Source organism: Rhipicephalus microplus, chromosome 5 (assembly GCF_043290135.1).
Source record: "Rhipicephalus microplus isolate Deutch F79 chromosome 5, USDA_Rmic, whole genome shotgun sequence".
Lineage (NCBI taxonomy): Eukaryota > Metazoa > Arthropoda > Arachnida > Ixodida > Ixodidae > Rhipicephalus > Rhipicephalus microplus.
Window position 1 is genome coordinate 179,974,884 of NC_134704.1, and position 25,301 is coordinate 180,000,184.

The following is a 25,301-nucleotide window of genomic DNA, read 5'->3' on the forward strand; positions in this document are numbered from 1 at the left end:
TGCGTTTGCGTGTGTGTGCATGTGTGTGCGTGTGTTTGTGCGTGTGTTTGACCGTGTGTGTGCGTGTGTGTGCGTGTGTGCGTGTGTGAGTGTGCGTGTGTGTGTGTGTGCGTGTGTGTGTGAAGTTCGTTGTTTCCTCGTTTTTTGTTTCCTCGTTTTTGTGGGCGTTTACCGGTTCTAATCATGGATTACCAACGTGCCCAGATGTCCAGCTTGGTGAATCCAGATGTGTTCTTGTAGTGCGCTATTACAAAGAAGAGTTCATTATCAGCCATCATTGTATCAGTGTTCGTGATTAAAAGCAGCTGTAGTGGTTCCGACGAAAATGGTTCAAAACCACTGTCTTATTTGCTGTGACAAATTAATGGGGCAGCTAAGCCATCAACGTGCCAACATGGCATTGTCTAATAGACTCCAGAATACTTTTGCCGTATGGAGCATTGCCATAAAGTTGGCCAGATTCGTACGTCAGCCACAGAAGAGCTCTCACTTTTAGGTATTAACGTTGCGAGTCAGACTTTACTGTGAGGTGTGATCTTCAAGTCATTTCTGGCTCGGCTTGCGTTTCATCGCATGAAGCGGAGGTAGATTAGAGAGCTGAGGTAGCATTTAAGCGCATATAAATAAAAAGAAGTGGTAGCTAACCTGAACGAGTGCCATGTTGCCAACCGCAATGTGCCACACTTTCCTTGGAGAGTCCATGTTACCCAGGTTGGCTTGCGTCGACAGCCTTGCCGCTAGCGTCATCTCCAGGTTGCCTTTGAGGCCTAGAAGCGGAGGCACCACGATGAACAGCTCTGTGACGTGCTCGAATGGAGGCCAGAACTGAACCGTGTCGAGAATAAGTCCCGCAAACACCGTGCCGAGTCCGCCCAGGAAGAACGGCACAGCCGCTTGCTTGAAAATGCTGAGTAAAGACTCTTCGCTGGACGACGCCACTAAGGAGCGCTTTTTCCTGGCAGAGCAGTCATCCTCCGGCTTTAGACGCGCTGCGCTGGACTCGTTCAGGTTCTCGTCGGTTAGCGCTGCGCAGTTCTCCGAGTAGCAGATTCCTTTCCGGAAGACGCATTCTTCGCCGTCCCTGTAGCATACGACGCTTGCCCTCCTCGAGCCGCCTTCCGGTGCATGGCACGACATGCTGTTACTGTAGACCTGTTGTTGTGGTTTCACCACTTCAGGTGAGCGGTCCTTTCGGGTGTGGCCATTGCAGAAGGCGACGTTTTCGTGAGAGGCGTCATGCGACGCTCTCCGAGATTCGTGCTTGTACTCCGCCATGACGCCGTTGCGGTTGTTCATGTCTGCATTCAGTGTGCCTTGCTCAGCCCCCCGGGTTCCTGCAGCAAAAAAAAGCCGCATTGGTTTGCTCGCCCCGACTGCGCTAGCTAACAATGCCCACGTCTGACGCTTGGCAGAGCGTCTTCCGAAAAGAGAGTGCTCGCCTCGTGCGCGGCGATGATTGATGCGCAAACGACATGACGAAACTCTTGCCACTCCATTGGCGGCGACATCTCTGAGCGCTCTCACGTGTCACGAATTGATGTCGTACGGTCGCAGCGACGTCATTCCATTGCGCGGAGCGAGTCTTCTACTACACAGGAAAGTCTACCAATAAGTAAGTAATGATCTAACACATGTGTTACTGGCTCTGCAGATGCTGTATGCACTTTTCACATATTGTGCTCGAGTGGAACATTCGTTAAAACTTTAGTAGAGTAGTGATAAAACCTCATTCTATTCATACACGTGACTTCAACGTCATCTTAAGGAATGCAACATCTCACGAAGGTGACATATAAATGCAAGCAAACGTCAGAAGTTTCACGTAATTGAATGTTTATGAACTACGACTACCAATGCTTTCATTCATTCATTCATTCATTCATTCATTCATTCATTCATTCATTCATTCATTACACCTGAATTCCATCACGGAAATTGCTTCCGCAACAATAAAAAAGCAGTGAAATATTTTGTGATACGCGAGTTGTGCTGGCCCTGGTTACGTGAAAAGCGTTGTGTTGGCTACTCCGTCACGCATAATGTGCTGTGAGATGAAGGATCACTTGGACCTAAAGAAGTCGAATAGGCTGCCTGAAAGGCAGATGCAGGCCATTGCGTTACAATGTACAGGCGCAAGAAGACGAAATTCTGTTTACAGAACGGTGACAGGTCCTACTACCATACTGCATAGTCGGAATGAATAACTGTAGTTTCAATGTGCAAGTAAGTACGGCTATTTAGAATGAAGTGACAATTGCATATTACATGACAGCATTGTAAACGGCGTGTGCGTGTTCGACCCGACGTTTTAGCCGAAAAAAATGACCTTTCAAATGCAGCAATAAATAAATGAATGAATGAATGAAAGAATAAACCAATGAATAAAGGAATAAGTAAATAAATAAATAGAGGTGCCACATGTCCCCGTTCACGAATTTCCCATCGCGAAATTCCATCTTCCCCTTTCTGTCTTTGTATAGCATGTTAGCTAAATTAGCTTTACGAAGATCAGAAATTTAAGTACTATATACCAGGCAGGCGAAATAAAGTTTGTAGTCATTTGATTATTGAGTTTCATTTTATGACACTGTTTTTGTATAATTTCGCCATTTGTATGTACTATATGTGCCACATTTAAATATATGACACTTTGTTTCTCCAGTTGTACGCTGTTATCTGCTGTACACGTAATTCTAGGAGTCTAGTCGGGTGTACATAGACACACCTGTAGGTTTGATCTCATGGCAATTCGTGACCTTCTATGTATTCTCGAAGTGTCAGAAAACACCAACTTTAGCTTTATGGACCGTAACACTGCTGTAGCAGGAGTACTTACAAAGACTTTGTTTGTAAACAGACAATTGGAAATGATTAGAAATGAATGATTATAACATAATATAGGTAAGCGTATATATAGATGAATTACATTCGGATATTTTTTTCCAGTATACGGCCTGTATGAAGCTCAAAGAAGAAGCTATCGTATTCAAGATTAGGTCGATGAAAGGATGTGAAGGCTCCACCGAGCAATGAAACGTAGTAAAGCCAGTCTACTCTAAATAAGTAAGACAAATAAATTAGGAGCTACATATTAAATGCGAGCAAGTTAACGAAACGAGGCCACAAGCTTACCACGACAAGCACATCGTGCAACGTGCTTGTCTTCGTACGCTTGTGTCTGCGCTTTTGTTAACAAGCTCGCATTTCAAGCATTGTGAATCACCACCTCTCTCATTCAGCCATGGCAGTACGAGGTAGTTATTACCGAAGGAATGTTTATGCAATATTAGTTAAATGGCGCTGTTATTATTCAGGGGACGAAGAAGGGAAGAAAGCACCCAGGATTGTGCAAAAGCTTGTAGGCGAACTAGTTGTCTAGAAAATAGGTTCTGAAATTGAATTCATGGTGCTCTTCTGTAAAAAACTTAGAACAAGCGATATGCTACTTCAGATACTGAGAATATCTGTGACTAAAGTCTAAGACACCTGGTTTGTATGCAAACTCAAATGCTAACAGCAAATCAACACACCAGAATTATAAGGTGACACGCAATAGAGGCACCCGTGCTCGGCCACGAAAAAAATCGCCGCCGATTACAATAACGTGTAATGCGAGTTATTAGTGCCGCTTCGTGTTGAGACAAATGAGTTTGTAGTTTTGGCTATCCACTGTCGTAGCAATGCAGTGTATTTATATATTGGCTCGGGAAGGGCCCGCACTCGAGTGGTTCGCACACCAGTCTGCGCACTCGAGGCGTCACGACCCAAGCGAAGCACCCCGTTACAAGCAAAGCCGGCCGCAGCGCCAACCCTTGCTCCGATTGCGAGGCCTGTGTGCGCGACGGAGGAAACAAAGCGAGGCAGACTTCGCTCTCTTCCGTTCGTTGTATCGTGAAGGCTGGCGACGTCGCTGAACCAGAGCTTGAGAGCAGCGCTCTACAGTCGTACTTTCATTCGGACGAACTCACGTGTCGACATTTACTGCATACAACAGTGTAAAAGTTGACGAGGTGCAGCCAATATTTTTTCGCAAGTGGTTTTACTAGAAATGGTATACGACGTCACAATTTAGAACCCACTGCATGACATTTTTCAGTGCATGAGCGATGATCGATTGATATGTTAGATTTAACGTCTCAAAACACTACACCACACGATTATGAGAGACGCCGTAGTGGAGGGCTCCGGAAATTTCGACCACCTGGGGTTCTTTAATGTGCGCCAATATCTGAGCACACGGGTCTAGAGCATTTTCGCTTCCATCGAAAATGCAGCCGCCGCAGCCGGCATTTGAACCAGCGACCTGCGGGTCAGCAGCCGAGTACCTTAGCCACTAGACCACCGTGGCGGGGCAGCGCTACAGAGTACAACAAAACCAGGCATCACACAATATGAATAGCGTAACAAGTAGGTGGCTTAAAAGTTCCCAACCATTACAAAAGTTTCAGCCATAATTTGTCTTCATTTGTGCTAGTTTGTCGCCTTACAAACGCGTGTTTGTTAGCTCACTACTTCGCAAGTGATGAATTAAATCATAAGGGTAATTCACTACATAACGAAATGCGGACAATTACAGCATATTTGGTACCTAAAAAGCACACTTATGTGAAAAGTGTCAACTGCGTTCATGTCGGAACAGCGAGAACACCGCTCCGGCAAGTATACTATAGGTTGCCGGCACCCTGTAGCCCGGTCACAACCAATCACCGCCACTGGCACAATAGCGTTACGTGTGCAACGCCATGCCGAACCTTGCCCCTCATTCAAAATTCATGGCGGAGGTATGATTCCATCGGAAGTTCATGGTCAGGTCACGTAACCCGGAGCTGTCTAGGTGGTAGTAAACTTTTTTTACAGCGGACGACGAAGGCCACCTTGGCGGCTGCGGCCCCTAATGCCGCATCAAGTTAGTCGCCAACCATTTAAAGTTCCACTGCGCCCGCAGGATATTATAGGGTGAGAGCCTTAGATGCCTCATCAGGCGCCAAAAGTGACCGCTGGCGTGAGAGTCCCGCGGCGTAGGCGTCAACACCAGTGCTAATGAAAAATCATCACGTGACTGATGACTGTTGACGTCAGAAATTCTCTAAATTTGTGGCGACATCGTCAAGAAGTCAGGTGATGACGTCATCGTGTGACGTCAACGCTTGGTTAAAAGGGTCTTCCGTGGTGCTAGGCTGCTGACCTGAAAGTCGCGGGTTCGATCCCGGACAAGGCGGTCGCACTTCAGTGGAGGCTCACGTACTCTCACTGCATCTTAAAGAAGATAGGAGGGTTGAAATTCCTGAACAAATTCGATGAGCTCCTATATCTTCCCAAACTGAAGCGCTTCGCAGTATTTTGTTTCATTATCTTAATATTTTCGACATCAATAGGCCACACAAGCGTCGTAGCCCTCCGTATCTGCACCGGCTACGCCAGTCCCTTTAACAAACGCCCTTAACGCGTGTGGCACGCTGAGCGCCAAATTATCCGGTAGGAGGTGCAGAAAATGCTGGAAAAAGACTTCATGGAGCCTTCACATGGAGCCTTCATCTATAGCCCTTGGGCTATTCATGTGGTACTAGTTGAAAAGTAAAGGACAACAGCTGGCACTTTTGCGTTGACAATCATCATCTCAACCGGATAACCGAAAAAGACCTCAGGCACACACAGCATGTGTAGCTTTGAGAAACTAAATCTTATCACACCGTACTAGCCTCGCCTAAAGACTCAGTATCCTATTTGACAACATGATACTTCGAACTTTCAACTATGCACTGAAATTGCTTTATTTCTGTGGTATCCACGCGTCTTCCTTGCTCAGAACACGCCCAAACCGAATGTCTAGACCTGCAGGCACACATGTGTACTTAAAATTAGATGCACGTTAAAGAACCGCAGGTGCTCAAAATTTCCAGTGCCCTAAACTACGGTGTCCGTTATAGTCAAATCGTAGTTCTGGGACGGTAAAGCCCAGATTATTACACGCACAAGTCTTGCGCTCCAAGACCACATCTTTTGTGAAGCGTGAACCGCGCAGGAAATTAGACTCTAAATTGCGAGAAGTTGAATTCACGCCGTCTGAAAATTGACGAACCAGAACATGAACAACGCCACAGCATTAGACGTTTACTTATCGTGCAACTTTTACAAACGCTCTGCTCTGCTTTTCAAACTCGGAAGGTGCGCAAGCTGTTGCCCGCAATGGTTCGTTATAGGCACTCATGGCTGACCATATTTTGACTCCCGCTCCGCCCAACGAATCGGGGTTTGCGCCACTCCTCAAGCGCTAGACGGTCAGGCGCTGAGCGTGTTAGCGGGCCGTCGTAGCTAGCGAAGGATCACGTGACGCGAAGAGAAATGACCGAAATGGCAGTCTCTTCTGCCACGAGTCTGTGCTGCTAAGGAAACGCAGTGGTTGTTCGGCAAACACACAAGCACCGACGGCACTACAATAAACGCAAAGATCAGTACTTCCTCCGAGAAGTCGTCGCAGCCAATTCCTTCGAAAATACGCGCAAGTGAGGTGAAGTTCCATGAAACAATCTAGAGCTGACACTTCGGGCCATAAAGGAGCGTCTCAAGGTGCTTATTTGGTACTTCTGTCATAGGGACTTCGCGCATGTTCGATAATAAGCGATTTTGTGTAACAATAGTAACAATTGAGTTTTTAACAGCAGCCACTCTTCCACCTTTTCAGAAAAGCTCTTCTTTTCCACAAGGTGACGCGGTGAACGCGCTACCTCAGGACAGGGCGCTTGAAACGTGTTTGGGCTGCTTTGAAGGCTTGTATTAAATTGAAAGTTGGGCGAGTTGGTTTCTTAGTAACATTTCGGCGCGTCCACAGTGGACGGTAGAACATAAGTGCATATATTTCGTGCATTCATTTCAATAAACGGAGTTGCAAGTTCACGCTTTTTTGGCTCCTGGCCTTCCGTTCTCCCGTCCAGTGTGTGCGCACCAAAATGTTACCAGGAATGCTTATATTGCAGTCCAGCTCTAAATGGAATTGACAAAAAAATTTAAATCTGGCCATGCTTGAAACAGTAAAAGCATTCACACTCTTTTAAAACATATTTTTCTATCTTGCTGCAAGATAAGAGCAGTTTTTATTTTCCTTCACAACAACTTTCATGTACCGGTGGCGTCGCGACTGCGTTGATCAAATGACGCTTGGCTAAAACCAAAAACGCGAGTTGCGCTCCGCCAACGTTGAGCGTTTGATTGGGACGGGTAACGGAGCGCACAATCGGTCAGCTAAAAGTGCCTATTGTCGAGATACACGACAACGAACGACATGGCGGCGCGCAATGCTGTAGCCACGAGCAAAACATGGAAAAAAACGGGATGCGTAGTGAGTGCATGCGAACCACTGGTAAGGTGGATAGGAAACAAAAATTTACTTGTAATACCGACGCACGCTCGATCTATCGTTAACTTCAGCAAGCATCATATTTTAAGGCCTGGCGACGCTGACCTCAGTCAAAGTGAGGTGAAGCCACACGTCGGAGCGTCGGAGTTAAAAGGGCTTACAACTGTACTTCTATCTGCAGTATCTGAAAGATACAGTGCCTTCCACAAAAGCTGCGAGGTACTTATAAATAAGTAATGAATAAATAAATAAATAAATAAATAAATAAATAAATAAAATTTCGGACAGCTTGGCACTGGTGTTGTCAAGCATGTAGGGAGGACGCAGCCTGATATCCTTCATATTTCTTCCTCATTTTCTCTTTCTCCCTCCTTGTACGCTTTCTGTATTTTTGCATTGCTTTTCACATTTTTCTCGCTCGCCGTGATTCTTTTTTTTCACTTCCCGCCATGCTCTCCGTCATCCTTTTCTCGTGTCTGCTTTTTTTTATATCATTCTCTCTTTCTTTTTAGAATTTGTTTCTTCCTCTGTGTCCCTTTCTGTGTTTCTCACTGTCTCTACAATTTTATGACCTTGCTGTCTCCTTTCCTTCCTTTCTATCTTCAGCGCTTTCTTTTTTTCTAATGCGTTCTTTTGCTATCCCGATTTTTTTGTCTCCATTTTCTATGTCTTTTTTCTTTCTCCTTATTTCTCTCTCTCTCTTTCCCGTGCTCGTTTTTGTCTGACACTCGCACCTACTTTACACGGCAGTGGGCTGGCCCAATCCCTGTGGGGCATACCCACTTGAGGAGTTCTCGGGTGACGCCACCACAAACTACGATGAACTAGTTAGCGCTCGTGTCTTTCGTGTCGTTCTTGTCTCTGGATCGTCGTTCTGTTCTCGCGCTATAACTATCGTCATGTCATACCAACTAGCGAAAGCTGCCACACTTCTAATTTACAGCTTCGACGATTATAAATTATTTGCACGGGATAGCCAGCACGCCAAACCTCAAGTCCTTTTAAACATGCTGAACAAGATATCAGAATTGTGTCACAGAGTTAATGCCACGACCCGACAAAGGATGGGTTCACTTGCATTATAAAAGCGTATACTGTTGGTTCTCTGAATATTGCCATGTTCCATTTCTAAAGTTTTGTTATCGCCCGTAAACACTACACAATTCTTAGCGCAAAAAGTGCGTGCAGTTTTCGAGAAGCTTCCGGACTTTAGTAGTTCTTTTTGATAAGATCACGCCCACTCTGCGAACTGTACAGATTATTCTGGAACCTACGCCACCGCCAGCGGTAACGCTAGAACATTCTATGGCAAGAGAATAAATGCCAACGCACTTCGCCCCTTCTCAGTAGTTGATCGACGGCCGACACTCCGTTCACTGCTATCTGTGCGAGACTGCTACTGCAATCGAACTTTCCGTTTACCGGGCACAGGTTCGCCCAAATATACAATTAAATCCCAACATAAAGTCTCCTGTCTTCGGCCACGTCACGACCCCGTGACAATATGCAACGAGTGTGGCGCATGCTATCGACCTGATCTGTTCCAAGTTATGTGTTGGCCAAACTGTATGACGTTTTAAATAGAGACTACGCGGACACCTTTATAACGTGACTCTAGAAGTACAAGTGGCCGCCACTTGGCTACCAACTGTATAAAGCAGCCGTAGGTCCCGGGATCAAATCTCGGCTTGGGCGGCTGCATTTTCGATGGAGGCGGAAATTCTATAGGCCCGTGTGCTCAGATTTGGGTGCAAGTTAAAGAACCCTAGGTGGTCGAAATTTTCGGAGCCCTCCACTAAGGTGTCTCTCATAAAGGTATGTTGGTTTTGAGACGTTAAACATCACATATCAATCAGTCAATCAATCAAACTGTATAAGCAGTGAGCATGCCACCACTATTTAGATTAATTGTTCAATGTTAAAACGTAATCTTAGGTCACATAAAATCCCTCAACCAGACAGAATAGCTGTATTGAAAATGAATTGTGTATTCCTGCCATGTGTATCATTGTCTAACAAATAATTTGCATATTTATCAACCAATATGTGAAGGGACCTTTTGCATTTGTTGTCGTAAACATAGCCAGTGACGGATCCACAATTTTCATGTTCGATGTTATGTTAACGAAAAGCTGCTTTGTGCATTCATATGCTTCGCTTCGATAAGTTCGTTTTATAGTCGGCAGCCCGTGCGTGCTTTCGTGCGCCTTTTCGCGTCTTCGTATTTTACATTGTTTGAGCAAAGTTAGATTGCTTTAGCACGCATCCATTTTTTTCCAGAGGAAAAACCATCCTGTATAGGCTGTTTACGCAGTGTTGTGCTCGTGTGTCCGACGCAACTACGCTCGACGACACGAAAACGACGGGGATTGTGCGCACCATTATTTTTCTTGCTTGCGCGGCTTAAGCTTCGTGGTCACAGCCTTGTCATAACTTTAAGCCAGATTTCGCCGTTGTTCGCCTCCTTAAACACAGCGAGGCCTTTCGGACTCGAGGTAAGGCCAATAGAAAAAAGAAGAAGCACGTCGAGAAGTACCATGCGTTGCGAATCCTAGTCCCGGTGCACGGTCCGCTGATGCGAAGGTCGATTCGCAAGCGCCGCTGTTCCTGTGCAGCACGGGGAGCACTCATCGGAGTAGAGCTGGGACACAGTCCTCCGGAAGAGAGGCAGCTGCGAGCCCGGCCCTGGCAGCTGCGGTGTTGTCATTTACTGTGTGCGACTTCGTGGGACCCTGCCAAACGGCGGCTGCTTTTCCGGGTGGAGTGAAAGGCGCAGCTGTTCCAAATGTGTGCGCGCCGGTGTCCGTGGGGGGAGAGATGGCACACCTTCAGCCTCCTTGGCACGCTCTCTTTCATTTAGAAAGCACTGTTGGGGCTATTTCGCACCAAGAAAGATGCTATCGCTCGATGTGGGACTTTCCTTCCGTGCATGTCTACACCTATTTATTGCATTGCACGGGTATTCTCTGTTCGATAGGCACTTTGCTTTATATGCCTGCCTTATGATATATATTGCCCTCTCGTTGGTCTGGGTGATGCTGGACGAGAGAAGCACGACGTGTGCCTAATGCAGGACCACTATGGATTCAAGGTTCGAAAGAAAGAGGCCAGAAGTGCAACTTGTCTAAGTACTGTGTAGGAAACAAAAATTATGTTTATGTTCTTTTTCTTGCTGTTTGTTTCACTCGCAGCGGCAACTCGGCCAGGAAGCCATTAAGGTGAAAGCCTTAGATGACTTATCAAACTCGAAATTTGACTGTTTTATGCCCGCATCGGTGGAGTCAGCACGAGTGCTGCAAAACTCAAACGGTGGCGCCATTAGGACGTCACGTCACTGAACGTCATCACATGACATTGTCATTTGTTCAATAGTGGACCGATTACGGAGGCTGTAAGAAAAATCTAGTTGAGATGCAGGCAGCTTGCACGGCCTCCAATACTGGAGGCAGCGCAGAACAACGTAAGCTGCTGAACGCTTTCGAAAAGTGTGCAGGCTGGGGAGGATGAATTCATTGACTGGGGAAAAAAAAAACGAAGATGAAGATGTCGGCTTCGCGTTGTCTTAGGCTAATGTGAGGGGCTCTGTCAGTCTCTATGTCTTTTTTTGTCTTTTATTTTTTGTGAAGTACCCATCTCTTGAAAGTTTAGAAGTACACGTTGCTGAGCTAGTCCGTTCGTGTTATAAATAAGCCCCAGTGGTGGCTCTTTCGCGCAAAGAAATGGCGAGGGAAGGGGTCAAGGGAAGAACGAACATTCGACTTCTCTTTCCAAAATTACTGCAGCGCAATAAGCATGCAAAGAAATGCAAAGGCATGCACGAAAAGCAAGGCACATATCGAATAGAGAACGCTCAGTGCAATGCAATACATACGTATAGGCATGCGTATAGAAGAGAAAGCCAACATCGATCAGATAACTACTTAACCATAACTTGCTCCAGATCTGTTGGAAATTTTTCACATAAAAGCACGAGCTTCATTGTGAATAGCGACAGTTCATTGTTCTTTTCTTGGATTGCAGCTTCTAATCCGATCAACGTGGGCATTTTCTTTTGCGCATGTCTATAGCTATGAATTGTATTGCAATAAGCGTTCTCTGTTCGACATGTGTCTTTCTTTCAGCGCATACCTTCGCATATATATAACGCTGCAGTACTTTTTACCTTAAACTGAGGGCGCAACTCTTCCGCTCGTTTCCTTGCCACCTATAGACGGCATATAACTGCTTTCGATTTACCGTGGCATACACGAACAGTTACACGTACCGCATAGGGCGTCCATTTTGTGATAAATGTGGCATCATAGAATGCCCCCGCGTACCGCGATGAGAGGCAACTGTTCGAACCAGAAATGGATATGATCTGCCACTAACTATTAACGTTGCGCAACATATCAGGCCCTGTGCGCGCACCTTCAAAACATCGTCGGGCCATACTGTCATTGATCAGTCACCTGTTCGATATTGGCCTTGTCTAAAGGCTCTAATAATACGACATTTCACATAAAGAAGCCTTGATTTACCCGATACCCTAAGGTCCGCTCAGTGGTAACTTTTTTTTCGTATCTTCCTTTTCTCTCTACTAAAATCATTAAGTCCTATTCCCCATCCCTATACAGAGTAGCATGCCAGCGTTATATAGACGCCAGCAAAAATCTCGGCGTTTTCTAATCAAGAGTCTTTCTCTGGCTCTGCAGTACTTTTGGAATAAACTGTCAGAAGTTTGCGCTCAGTTTGATCTATTTCCTTGTCATTTTTTTCCCGCGAAATAGCCACAACTGTGGCTTCTCATTGAAATCTTAAAAGTGTCATTGCATGAATTTTTCCGAGGAAAATTGATATAAAATAGTCGATTGCAGATTACTCGGCTAAATCCACCGAAATGCCTTTCGGTTGAGGGATAAGGCACTGGAGTAAACCTAGAGCTTCAGTAAGATTACCTGAGTGCCAGTGATGATACAGGCCTCCAACGCCGAAAGTTTTTGCACTAAATATAACATAACAATTCCTGACGTTTAACGTTTCTAAACTGTGGCAATATTATGAGGAACGTCGTAAAGAATGGTTCCGGAAATTTACATTAACTGTGCCTCAAGCATTTTAAATTTCAGAATTGTGGCCATGGTGGTCGGGATTCGCAACCTACGGATTAGAGCGTCAGTACTATAAACACTACAAAAACTTGGCGTTAGTTTGCACGAAGTCAGAACGACAATCAACAATAATATGTAAACCCGCCCGGCCCTTGGTGTACTGTTTTTCTGATCCGAAATTTGTCAGCATTGTGAAAACCCGCAAAGCTCGTGGGTGTACCTTCTTGACGAAAATGCATTGACAAGCGTTTGAATGCGCTTTGTTTGCACGCAAGGCATCGAGAAAAATTATTATTCATATATTATTATTATTAGTAGTAGTAGTAGTAGTAGTAGTAGTAGTAGTAGTAGTAGTAGTAGTAGTAAATATTCTGCCACAAAGCCAGGCCAGTTTGTGGAAATACTTTCTTAACGGGCTCTATGCACGCGTGATGTTCGTGAAATGTCAGTTGTGATTGCACTAATTGGCTGTCCAATTTTAAAAACATTACATATGTACTCCGGCTCTAACGTAGCCTACCTACCCACATTTTGACAGATATAAATTTTAAAAATCCTATGATACAGTCATCACGTCGGGTTATCGTGAATTGTAGTTTAATGCCATCCACCGAAGATTTGATTTGATTGAAGTAGCAGTATCCTGGGCTACAATCCTCACAAGCACGAGCGCTATATATATCAGCTTGCGCCTTCTGGTGTTGCGAGCACCCATGTTGCTGTTGGCATCAGTACTGATTATATGATAATATGTGGGAATTCGGTGCTAGCTCTTGGTTGATTGCTTTGACTTCAACCGGTGCGCCTGCTTCGTAAATGGGCATCCCTCCTTGCGCGGTGCCCTCATGTTGGCACCACGCAAGAGACAAAGCCTGACCCTGCCAGTGGACGGCCTGTGCGACTTTACCTTCTTCGATTCACTGCAGCCTGATGGTGTCGACGAGTTGGCCGCGAAAAGAACTTCCGTTTCTCTAACCGGTAGATTGGTGCGCTTTCTTATACCTTGTTCTCGCTCAAGAGAACTGCGACATAAACCCAAGTGACACCACTCTAACCAGCCCAATCGCTGGTTTAAGGAGTGCCACTACACTCCTACAAGTTAAACCTGGCACGCAGCTATTACACTTCAGTTGACGGAGAAACAGTGGCGTGGCAACAATGCCAAAGTCTGGCCTGTTCTTCGCGCAGGTGCTGTAATTCGACACCTACTGTTTTCAGTCTGATAACCGAGAAACAGAATATTGCCGTAAAGGTACTGCCCTTTTTTATTCGGTACCGGCCGGGTGCATACGCGTATACGTGGGTGCCTCGGCTGCTTCTTTATTCTATGGCTATCATTTTTAAACAGAAGAGAATGGAAGAGGCTGGTACTTGCGTAGGGCTATGGGTGTCTCGCTATTTCTACAACAGAAGAGGAGCGACTTGCCATCATCTCGGCTACATTAAAGTTTGGCCCCTACCTTTACGGCAGGCCCTTCAAAGTTGTAAGTGAATACCACGCCTTGTGTTGGCTTGTAGTTTGAAAGACACCTCGAGTCAATTCGCATGGTCTAGTCTAAGACTTCAATAGTTCGACATTACCGTCATTTACAAACCCGGATTAAAATCACAGCATATCCACGGAGTGATTGATAATGAGTAGGGCGAAGCTTCGGAGGGTTTTATCAGTAAACCGTGAATTGTCTTCCCGTCCATCCGTCTGTCTCTCTATCTGTCTCTCTTTCTATCCATCCACCCATCTGTCCATCCGTCCGAACCTGCTGAGTGAGTCATCAAACTAGGCGGTCATGTACGAGCTAGAAGAGACAAACCTGCTGCTTTATGAGCTGATCCCCTAAACTAATTCGACGCCGACTACCTCTCTCAAGCCCCTGCCGAAGCACCACCACAGTATGATCGGGATGATGACTGCTTCTTGAGAATCACACGTGCCGACGGTTTCACTGTATGATAGCGAGACGGCCCTGAACTCAAGGGCCTTGTGGAATACTCAAGGGCAAGAGGTATCCCGAAGGTATTCGAAAGAGGACCAGGTTAACTTTTTCTGCGAAACGGATTTCTTCCCGTCCTTTAGAGACGAACACCTTCTCGTGATTACTTGAGCAGTGACACCGGGATTCATCCAATCTTTATACGACTACTCTACGGCTGCACACCGTGGTGTTTCCTGCACGCCCACAAGACTACAAGAAAAGCTCTACTGGCCAAGATTTGACGCCAACGTCACCCGTTACGTCAAGACACACTGAGACTGTCAGAAGACACCGCCGACAAGACCAGCAGATTATATTCAGTCGATCAAACCACACCACTGACCATTCCAGAAAATTAGCGGGGACCTAGTGGGCCCGTTTGCTTCGTCGACTAGTGGGAATAAATTGGCCGTCATGACTACCGACTACCTCACCCGCTACGCCAAAACAAGAATGGCACTGCCTATATGCAGTGTCATCGAGAGAGTGAAGTTCTTCGTTCAACACACTGGTCTGCGTCATGGTGTCCCAAAGGCCCTCTTCACCAACAGAAGTACGACCCTCACTGCGGTGTTTGCCCAGGCAATCTTGGGATACAGCTAAACAAGCCATAGCCGCACCCACGCCTACTATCCACAGACCAGTGGCCTCACGGAGCGTCTTAACAAGACCATAGCCGACATGCTGGCCATGCACGTCGACGTCGAGCAGAAGACATGGGATGCCATTCATTCGCACATGACCTTCGCATACAACACGGAAGTACAAGACACAACGCAGCTGTCGCGCCATACAAGTTGGTCTCCGGAAGGAGTTTGGTAACGACGCTCTACGCCATTCTACACAGCGTCGCTGATAAAGGAAACCTCGACGTCCCTGTCCACCCTAGACGCACGAAAGATGCCCGACTATTTTCCCACCAACAATCAAGAATCAGCCGATGACCGACAGCCGTCATTATAATCTGCGGCGACACCACATGGAGTAGCAGTCTGGTGACCATGCGTGGGTCTGGACGTGGATGTGCCGACGTGGACTAAGTGAAAAATTTCGCGACAATACTTCGGATCGTATAGAGTACTACAACATCTCGGCACAGCTGTGCCCGTCGACATCACGAACTTTCAGCGACACTGGGCACGTCCCGAGACATGTGGTGTGCCTTGAACTTTTCTTCGAGCGTTAACAAACCTGTGGACTCGAGCTTTCTTTTTACTTGCTTTATATAGCTGATATTTGTAGTTGCATGCATATCTGTTCGCTCTGTTTCAGGCATTGGCGGGAGTGATACTTTTTCAGAGGACGGAACTGCCACGTGCAGTGTTGTTTCAGTTTTGCGGTATTTGGTTTACGCCCGCAAAGACTGTCAGTAATGCTCGGGGCAGATGATGCTTCAGTGTTCGAGAAACTTCACAATTGTAGTTGGTTCGTTGGTCGGTTCCTCAAAAACTTGGCGCAACTTACCTTAGGGGATAGGCCATAAATCGGACGGTGCCTTGCTTTTTAAACTAATTTACTTTTTGAAGGAAAGGGTTGATTTTTTTAAGTATAACAGGTAATAATTTAAAGTTGTAGGATTTCAAAACAAACAAAGAACTTTGAAAAGGGTGACATAATAAACACACACAAAAAAACAAAAACCGTCTACGCATAAAACAATCAAATTGAGCTACGTTTAGTATTCTATTCTTTTATACTCTCGTAAGAAATTTGTAACAGCGGTAAAAACGCCCCTGTGGCTAAAACCAAATGTGATTGCGCCAAATGAGAGAGTCACCGGAAGTGACAAGTTTAAATTCAACTTGGTCGGGGTTCTTATAGTACTCTTTTCCTTTGACTTTGGAATCTTCGGCACGTCAAAAAGAACTGCTCCAGAGATACACTCTCATTACAGCGAAGGCATAAATGCGACTTTGCCAGACCCGACCTGTGAAGGTATAAGTTCAATGAAGGGACCCGACAAAGCAGCCTTGTAATCATTATTTCCTCCTTTCTTGACGAACACTACTTGTTCTTCCAAGGGAACTTTAGCCGTGGATAGTCTGATTTCCAAACTAGTCGAACGAGTCGCACATGTCTAGGAATGAGCTAGTATAATGTCTCTAAGGTACGCGAAAAAGTTGGTGTGTTTAAGGCAGCACAGACAGGAAGACAGTCTGTTAGAACAACCACCGCTGATATATCTTATGGCAATTAACGCAATGCTAAGACTATTGCCAGTAGCTTACCTTGGTAAATAGGGGTAAAGTCGAGTAATCGAATAGAAAAAGCCCAATCTAGAGAGGATATGATTCCTACACTTCCCTTCTCTTCTTAAATGGAAGCGTCAGTCACTATCACAAGGGATGTTTCTAGATTGGCCAAACGATCTTCCAAAATGCCAGTTACATACTGATATGGTATTTTTTTTTTGCATTCTTCGGATATAAAAATATAATCACCTTCAATACTAAATACAGCTACAAGTATTTCCCAAAGATAAACCCTTATGTTTCTGTGTAAGAATAACTTGAGGGCACTGTAATTTAGACCATTGGTGGTTGAAAAATAAGGCCTGCTGGTTGTCGAACATATACTGTGACCTTCTCTGAGGTGATACATAGATTTTTAAGAATTTCGTACTGTTAGGATACGAAATCTTTCGATAAGAGAAGTCAGGTGGGATTCTTTATATAGGATATTGTTCGCAACATATTTAGGTAGTCCTAGGCCTGAGCGTAACAATTCACGTTCTAACAAAATCAGTGGTCGAACTCTATAAGCAGGATTGCCAGAAATCAAAAAACAGGCGAATTCTATTATCGGTCATATGTACATGCAATATATCATGACGAGCAAGTCTCTACGCAACCCGGCACGATAATTACTGAGCCTGCGCGCATCCCTACGGCACGTGCTCCTTTAGTAGCCATGTTTTCTATGTGGGGAGTTCAGTTAAGTGTTTCGGTGTTGGTTACCTCCAAGTACCTAACTGACTCGACCTGAGGTATGACGTCTTGTCGGTACATTAGTGAAATTTGCACTGGGGCATTTTTTGGGAAAACAATGATGGTGCTTTTGGTAATATTGAGGGATAAGTTGATATCTTTTAGCCACGTTTCCAGACTTTAATGTATGTCCGCAGAATCAGGTACAGAGTGTGAATGTCTGCCGACGCAGCAAAACCTTTGATATCATCGGCATTCACATAGAGCTGTACATCTTGCTGTATGGGAATGGTACATAGTAGTACATTAAATCGTAAGGCCGAGGGTGCTGACCTTCATAATAAAAAAGTAAGCGAGTTCTCTAGTCACACCAACATTTTCCAGTATTCTTTTTTCCTGAGAACTGCAACCAATTGGAATTCCCTCCCTTCAGCTGTGGTGGAATGCCCGTCGCTATAATTCTATCTACAGGCCCTTCAGTCCATGGGATATAGCTCTGACACAGTTTTACATGAACCCTCACGCTTTTTTTTCTTTCATACGTTTACGCATTCATGTTTTCACTAGTCATTTAAATATCTTGCTGCTGTACTTGTATGAACTCGTTCTACTCTTCTTTTTTGCTGTTATTATCGCCGCAATGCTTCATATGTGTTTATTGTAACCCTTTTTTGTACTCATTTGTACCCACTCTTGCCTAAGGTCTGAAGATCCGACCAGCAGTACTGGAATAATAAATAAATAAATAAATAAATAAATAAATAAATAAATAAATACCTCTCGTTTGCCTATATATTGCAGAACTGACACTAGACTGCGAGCTGTAAAGTTCTCTATCACTTAAGAAAGCATAGATCCTGGTCACAAAGTATTGAGGCAGTGCTGATTTCTGAAGCGAATCTAGCACTTTCCCATGCTCCACGCTATAGTAAGCCTTCGTGATATCTAAGGTTACCAAAGCGTAATATTGTTTCTAATATTGAGCACGCTGAATTCTGCTTTCGAGATCAACTTGTGCACACCGAATGGAGCAACCACGTCTGAATCCAACTTGACATGGGCTCAGTGTCATTTTTTCCGTTATACATCGATCTGTACGTCTATATAAATTTCTTTCGACGAGTTTTGCTAAGTTCAATGTAAGTGCAATGGGCCTGATATTATCTAAGGTAAACCCAGCGCCTTGCTTTTTTAATAATGGAATCACTTTTGTCATTCTCCAATCGGGCGGAATCCAAGAGCTTCTAAGTGAGTGATTATTAATTTCGACTAAGCCAAGTAGGTATATTTTATGTGCTGATTTTATCACCGACTTCGTCGTGCCATCAGGACCAGGAGCAAAATGGGGTATTGTTCTCACTACGTTTACTAGTTACGCAGGTGTGACCTCTTCAAAATCCTCAGCCCTAAAGGGGGATTGGGATTGGTATGAGAAAGTTGTCGAAAAGCGACCTATTAGACCCTTAGCTATTTCTTCAAGGAAGGCCTTCAGCTCAACTGGTGATGATACTACAGATTCTAAGTTTTGCAGTACCGAAGAACTTCCTTATTTCTCAGAAAGCGAAAAAGTGCTTTTCTATTGACCGGCTTTGAAAGGAACTCACATCATTCGTTGTTAAATTTGTCCTTCACATTGGCAATGGTTCTCGTATAAATAGCGGCCGCAATACTTATAATCACTGCAGTTCCTGAGACACTGGCTAAAAATTAATCTTGTCTATCAGCTTTTCTTGGTCTATTAGCCCGCGACCAGTTCATATTCCACCAAGGGTTCGTAGAAGGTTTAGAACTTCCAATGGTTAACTTAGAATTATTCAACGACTCTTTTAAAATGTCGCTTATTCTTATGGCGTCTGGTTGTGTATAATTCATTCGGGTAGACAAAGCGCCCCTTAATAGTTTCTCAAATGTACCGAAGTTTACATGCGTAACCGATGATCTATTCCTGGAGGTTACTGGACATACCACCTCTAACAATATCGGCATACGGTCGCTGCTTGTTTTCAAGTTGATCGCAGACCTTGATGAGATGGACAGGTTAGCGTATGAAAAAGTTAAGTCAAGCCCCTAGTAGTGCTGATTACACATAAAAGTAGGAGTTCTTGTGTTTATGCATATAAAGTTATTCTTGCTTACCCAATCCCACAAACCTTTGCCATTCAAATCAGTTTTAAAGACCCACGAAATATGGTGAGAATATATGTCATCCACTAATACAATATCTTTTTTTGGCAATAGGAAACTGCAGTATCTAGAACGAAAGAATTTAGAACACCCGCGGGAAATTATGGATTAATAAATGAGAATGGGAGAAACCCAGAAATAATAATGCGCCTAATGCTAAAATCTCACTTTCTTAAGTCATTGCCTGATATATAATTTTAGCTCTACGCGCGATTTAGGATTAGATAAGTATTGTCGAACCTTTACCCTGAGTTGGGCGGTCTAGACAAAATGTGCGGTAATTTTTCATCCTTAAGTACTTATTCTCTGCAAGCTAAGTTTTTTCAGGGGAAAAATGATCAAAATCAGGGGAATAATGATCGCAAAGATAAAGTAAGTCCGTAGCTGCCGAAAAAAAATGGAGCGGAAATTGCACTGCAGTACTATCAAATTCCCTATTTTGATGAGATACCAGCAGCACTCACTACTTTCTCCAAGATGCTATCCTTTAAAAAATCTTTTTTGATGGATTTTCTTTCTGGTTTTTCATATTTATCCAGTTGAGACTAACTGAGGAGCGTTGGGCCTCAGGAGAAGCACGTCTTTTGATATTTCTTGAGTCAGAGTCCATTTTTTCTGGTTGTGAGACATGGGAATCGGAGTCCAAGCTCCAATCTCAGTATTGCACAAGAGGTACAATTATGCTACGGCCAGAGTCTAAGGTGCCTGGCTCAGGCTTTGAAGGGCCTGGTTGCGATGGAATCTCAGTAACCTCAATTGGTGAAGGTCATGGGGACACAGTAGGTTGGTTATCGCCCTGCAAGATTTGAGTCAACTGAGTACTCACTATTAGTGCCAATGACTCCGTTAGGTTCACGAACAAAGAATCCATCAGCTTCGTTATCGCCCTTTCCAGCGTTGATGTTATTAGATCGGGCAACGACGACTCAAGCATCTGGTTTGCCCGGTTGGCAACGGTGACATAGCCACATGAGTGCTCAGAGAAAATAGATCGGGCCTCGCGCCGGGAGCACCGTTGTTTTTCGACGATCTCTAGTAGTTGCAAGTCATGTTTTTTCATGGGGCAACTTTTATCATCCACTGCGTGAGTTCCTCTGCATATAGTCAGCAATTCACCACTTGGGTTGAACATTTATCGGCATTATCTTGGTCAGTACATGTGCGACACCTCACATCCAATCTACATCCCTTGAGGGTATGCCCATACCTCTAGCATTTTTTGCACTGCAGTGGGCGAGGGGATAGCGCATCTACACGATAAATCAGTGGTCACGATTTAATTTCGGTTTCTCGAGCCGTGCCGGCCAAAATCACGGTCACTGATTCTGTGGGGACCTTTTTGTTCTCAACGTTTCACAAGCATCGAAATATAGAGCTTGCTCCTGCTGCCGCAAATATTTCAAGTATTTCAGGTGGTGTAAGGTTCAAGTCCACTCCTCGAACTAGTCCCTTCACACAAGCCAAACGGACAGGCAAGAAACAGCTCACCGAATTTGAGGTGAACGTTGTGCATTTCAGGAGATCATTGGGTTAAGATAGTGCTCGAGACAAGAACAACCAATCTTGTTCCTGACCTTGTGCGACCACCATTGATAAGACTGGAAAGATTAACATGTGGTGTATAAAGGAATGCACTTCCACACAGTTATCAGTTAACTGACGGACGACACACTGTTCGCCGCTACCAGAGCCGGTGTGTATTGCTGTAATCTGACTTCAGTTCACCAGCCACATGTTCGACCAAGTAAGCAGTTTCATCTTGGACATATTCTGCTGGCTTAGTCAGTGTAACGACCACGTGACAATATTATGTATAAGTCTTCATATCAATAAGTAAATGGTGGCATTAACGAAATGAGGCGTGTGAAGCGGAGGAAAATGGAGCGTGAGAGAATATTTCTGTTCTCTACAGAAAAAGAGTATGTGATGTAAAAAAAATTGAACTTCACGTGTATTCTCTACTAGTTTGAAGTAGAAAAAAATCTAGAAGACGTAAAAAACCCACAATATACAACGAAACAGTGTTGTCGCTGTTTCACTAAACTCTGTTAATTGCCGACAGATAACTTGTCAAATGACAGAAAAGAGTAAAAGGAGAAAATCAAGCATAAGCAATTTTTTGATGTTCATAGAAACTGTCTTTTTCTTGCAAACAGAAACAACCTGCGAATGAGTAAAAAAGTAAAAAGAAAAGTACTTTGACAGACATTTTCTGGCATTCATGCCAGCTATACCATAAAACTGCGTCCTTCAATAAAAAAGTTTTGCACTGTATGTTCTTTCGGTCCTCTGCACCATTTTTACTGGATAAAAGTATGTTTCGTTGTATATAGTGCAGTGATCAAAAGTACATTTCTCGGAAAGGAAGAGGAATGACTAGGCGGGCATATGTGCCATCCGCAGCTGCTGTGAGCACGTGTGAACCAGGTTGAATTCGCTTTCCCATGAATTTTTTTGACGCTGTGGCTACAACGTGGCCGTTGGCTTGCTGCCTTTCACGGCAATAGTATCTCATATGAATGCAACGCGCTTCGGAGGAAAAAACACCGGGACAGGGAAGAATCACGAGGCCGGCACATGATTAGCAGAATGTCCCACATGCCGTGCCCCGGTTCCGATCAGACTGTGCCATACCAGGTCTACGTTCCCCATTGACCTCTTGCAACTGGCCCCACCGATAGAGAAGGAGGAGGAGGAGGAGACCAGTCTTGAAAAAGTGGGCAGAAGGCGTTTTAATATATCTCTGTAATTATCTTACTCAGTGTATGCAGTTGTTGTTTTGAAACAAAAAAAAAAGGCGGTGAAAGTCAGCACCCACGCTCTTACGCCTTTGAACACTTCATGGTGGCTTTAGGAACTTTTGTATCCGGCACCCAAGTCGCGTAAAGAACAATACAGAACTCAAGGTTTATTTGGTTTTCTCGTCAGAAGCTAGCCTCATGTTTACTGTGGCTACACAGCTTGTTTAGTCGCGCCAACCTTCCTTCATGCAGCGCTGTCTCTCAACTGTCCGCTCTGTTTTGTGTGTGGTGCTCTGAAATCTCGTCATTTTGCTTCTCAAGACACAAGCCAGTTGGTAGAGCTCTCTTTATTTGGCAGTCAAAATTTCCAGGGCCCTCCACACCGGTGTCTCTCATAATCAAATGGTGGTTTTGGTATGTTAAACCCCACATACCAATCAGAACACTGTTTATTACGATGCATCCGTCAGAGATGACACGGCTGACAACAACGTGTCTACGCACGAAGTCACGCACTCGTACAAGTTGTAACGGGGGGGCGTCCTATTGTTTATATTGTCTCATGGCTCATATTCGCCCACTGTAGATGTTCCACATTCTGCATGTTGAGTTCCACTTCAGCTATTGCCTACCAGCTTCAGCTTTGTTCACCTGTCGAGTTATCACTAGCTTAACTCCAAAATTACACTTTAAGCATTCAAAATGTGAATACTGATGAACGTGGTTTAACTAACAGGAGGAGTTATAATTACTTCTTTGAATACCGAGGACCCTGTCTGCTATTTTTTAATCAACCTGCGAAGCGCTAGTGCGAGTTGTCCAGAAACGTTTATAAAAACTACAATTACAAAGCAAATGGAATTAGCTGTGTATTATTGAATTGATACTACGTTATGTCATAAAAACAATTTTAAAATATACTATAAATAATAATTAGTACAAACACCTATTAGTTTAAATGCATCGATAAACTTACAAAGAGGGGGGGGGGGTTGTGAATCACGTGATGAGCTCAAGCAGATGCTATATGCACTTATCATCAAGCAAATAAAGCCCTGCCGTGGTAGTCTAGCAGCTAAGATACTCGGCTGCTGACCCGCAGGTCATGTAATCGAATCCCGGCTGCGGCGGTTGCATTTCCGATGGAGGCGGAAATGTTGTAGGCCCATGTGATCAGATTTGGGTGCACGTTAAAGAACCCCAGGTGGTCGAAATTTCCCGAGCCCTCCACTACGGCGTCTCTCATAATCATAGCATAGTTTTGGGACGTTAAACCCAACAAACCAATCAATCAATCAATCAAGCAAAAAATAATGACCACCAGCGCCAACACGAAAGGAGCAGAAAGTTACAGCGTCGTTAAAAATTGCTGCCTGATGACGTCGCCGAAAGTGTGAAGTCATTATGGTGACACGTCGCATAAGCTGACCCCACGCATGAATGTTCAGAGGTGCGCCGATACCAGGGTAGGTGTGGAAAGCCTACGATCGACTGAGAACACGGCTAATCGCAGGTGTGTCGTACGCTTGATGAAGCTACGAATTCGGTGCCATATTGTGGGCCGAATATATTGATGCCGTTGCTATACCATTCTACTTGTATCAGCTCTGATAATAGAAATTGGGAGCATAAAAACATAAGCGAGTGTGTAAGGGCCTCTACACATTGCCAATATTTTCTGGTCATTACGTTGACAGTCATTTTGTGTAATTAACTGTCTCACAACAAGACGATACCCAGTCCTCTTCTCGCCTACGCAACCATCCATCAACATGAGACAGCGAAGCACGCAAATGGTATCTTCTTCAGAGCTCTAGGCAGTATTACTGAGCAGTATTGAGAACATCAGTGAATCCCGGTAAGAATGTTGACGTGGTGGACGTCACTCAAGCGTCTGCGTTATATGGAGGGCCAAATGGAGACTCGGAGCAAGGTGACTGTGGCATGAACGTTCGGACGATCATTCGGCTAAGAAGACAAGGAACTACAGGCGTTATATATGACACTGATGTGGCCATTTTGATTGAAGATCTGACGAATCGGTTTTCACCGTGGGTGGCTTGCTTAACGAATTCCGCAAGGTACAAATCAAGTGCGAGTAGAAAGAATTCATTAGAAGTAATTGTTTGGCAAGTTAAATTAGGCCAGTCTGTGTGGAAAAAATTCAAACCTCCGAACCAAAATATACTCGATCTTTAGGTACTTCGTCTTTATAGCGTCAGCTGATGTAGCCCTTGAATAAGTTTCATGGGAGAAACGTGCTAACGATAACAGATGCGAAATATTGTGTTGAATGAGCGCGACGTAATAGCAACATATAAAATTTCTGTTGGGCTGTATACGTGAACTAGGAAGGAAATGACTAACGACAGTTAGAACACCGCCCTCTTTTTTACTCGTCCTGTCTTTTACATAATAAAACAGTGGCAATCAGATAGCACTTCATCGTCAAAGGTACTTGGAGGTTACCTCGTTTTTATAAGCAATAAAAAGTCGCAGGAGCTATCACCTGGGTGCGAACAAAGCTGGGTGTGTTTTGGCAATAGGCTGCCGTATGAGAGAGAGAGAGAGAGAAACGTAAAAAGAAGAGAGCCTGGTCGCGAATAGGAAAACTCTCTGCCTGTATATTACTGGGGGCCATGAAAATTGTCGTGACCCTTTCATAGGTTAAGCGAGGTCGTCAGCGCTGGACGTTCGGTAAAGTTCCATTATGGAACCGAGTTCGCGTATGCGCGCCTGAATGATAACGTGCATCCGTGGCACAGCAATGGTCTAAGTTCACTAAGCCTTACTTGTGGCACACGAAAAAGTAGAGAAGCAAGGTTCTCACCTTGCTGTCGTGACACAGTTGCAGGCGACACAGCAATGTCATGTTCACGGGCGTCACCGTCACACAAAAACCAAATCAACACCGCGCATTCTGCGAACCGGAACGGCAACAACGGAAATTACCGCTGCCACACGTGCAGTATACTCCTCCGATAGCTGATCTGGCTTCGCTTGGTGGCCACAGGCAACAGATTTGTGAAATT

The 25,301-nt window shown here is 44.6% G+C and overlaps 1 protein-coding gene and 1 long non-coding RNA gene across 5 annotated transcripts in view; one reads left to right on the top strand and one right to left on the bottom strand.

Moving 5' to 3' along the window:
• The window catches only part of LOC119174081 (solute carrier family 41 member 1), a 331,108-nt gene that overhangs the window by 234,263 nt on the left and 71,544 nt on the right, over positions 1 to 25,301 (bottom strand). For 3 of the 4 annotated variants that reach the window (XM_037424875.2, XM_037424876.2, XM_037424874.2), the window contains exon 2: positions 646 to 1,334. In XM_037424875.2, coding sequence (XP_037280772.1) covers positions 646 to 1,334 — 689 coding nt within the window. Of the gene's footprint in view, positions 1 to 645; positions 1,335 to 9,890; positions 10,040 to 25,301 lie in introns of those variants that run through there. The other variant, XM_075896245.1, reaches the window with a different exon arrangement.
• The window catches only part of LOC142818047 (uncharacterized), a 61,125-nt gene continuing 37,164 nt past the window's right edge, over positions 1,341 to 25,301 (top strand). The window contains exon 1 of the long non-coding RNA XR_012895500.1: positions 1,341 to 1,612. This is a non-coding gene — a long non-coding RNA (uncharacterized LOC142818047). The remainder of the gene's footprint in view (positions 1,613 to 25,301) is intronic.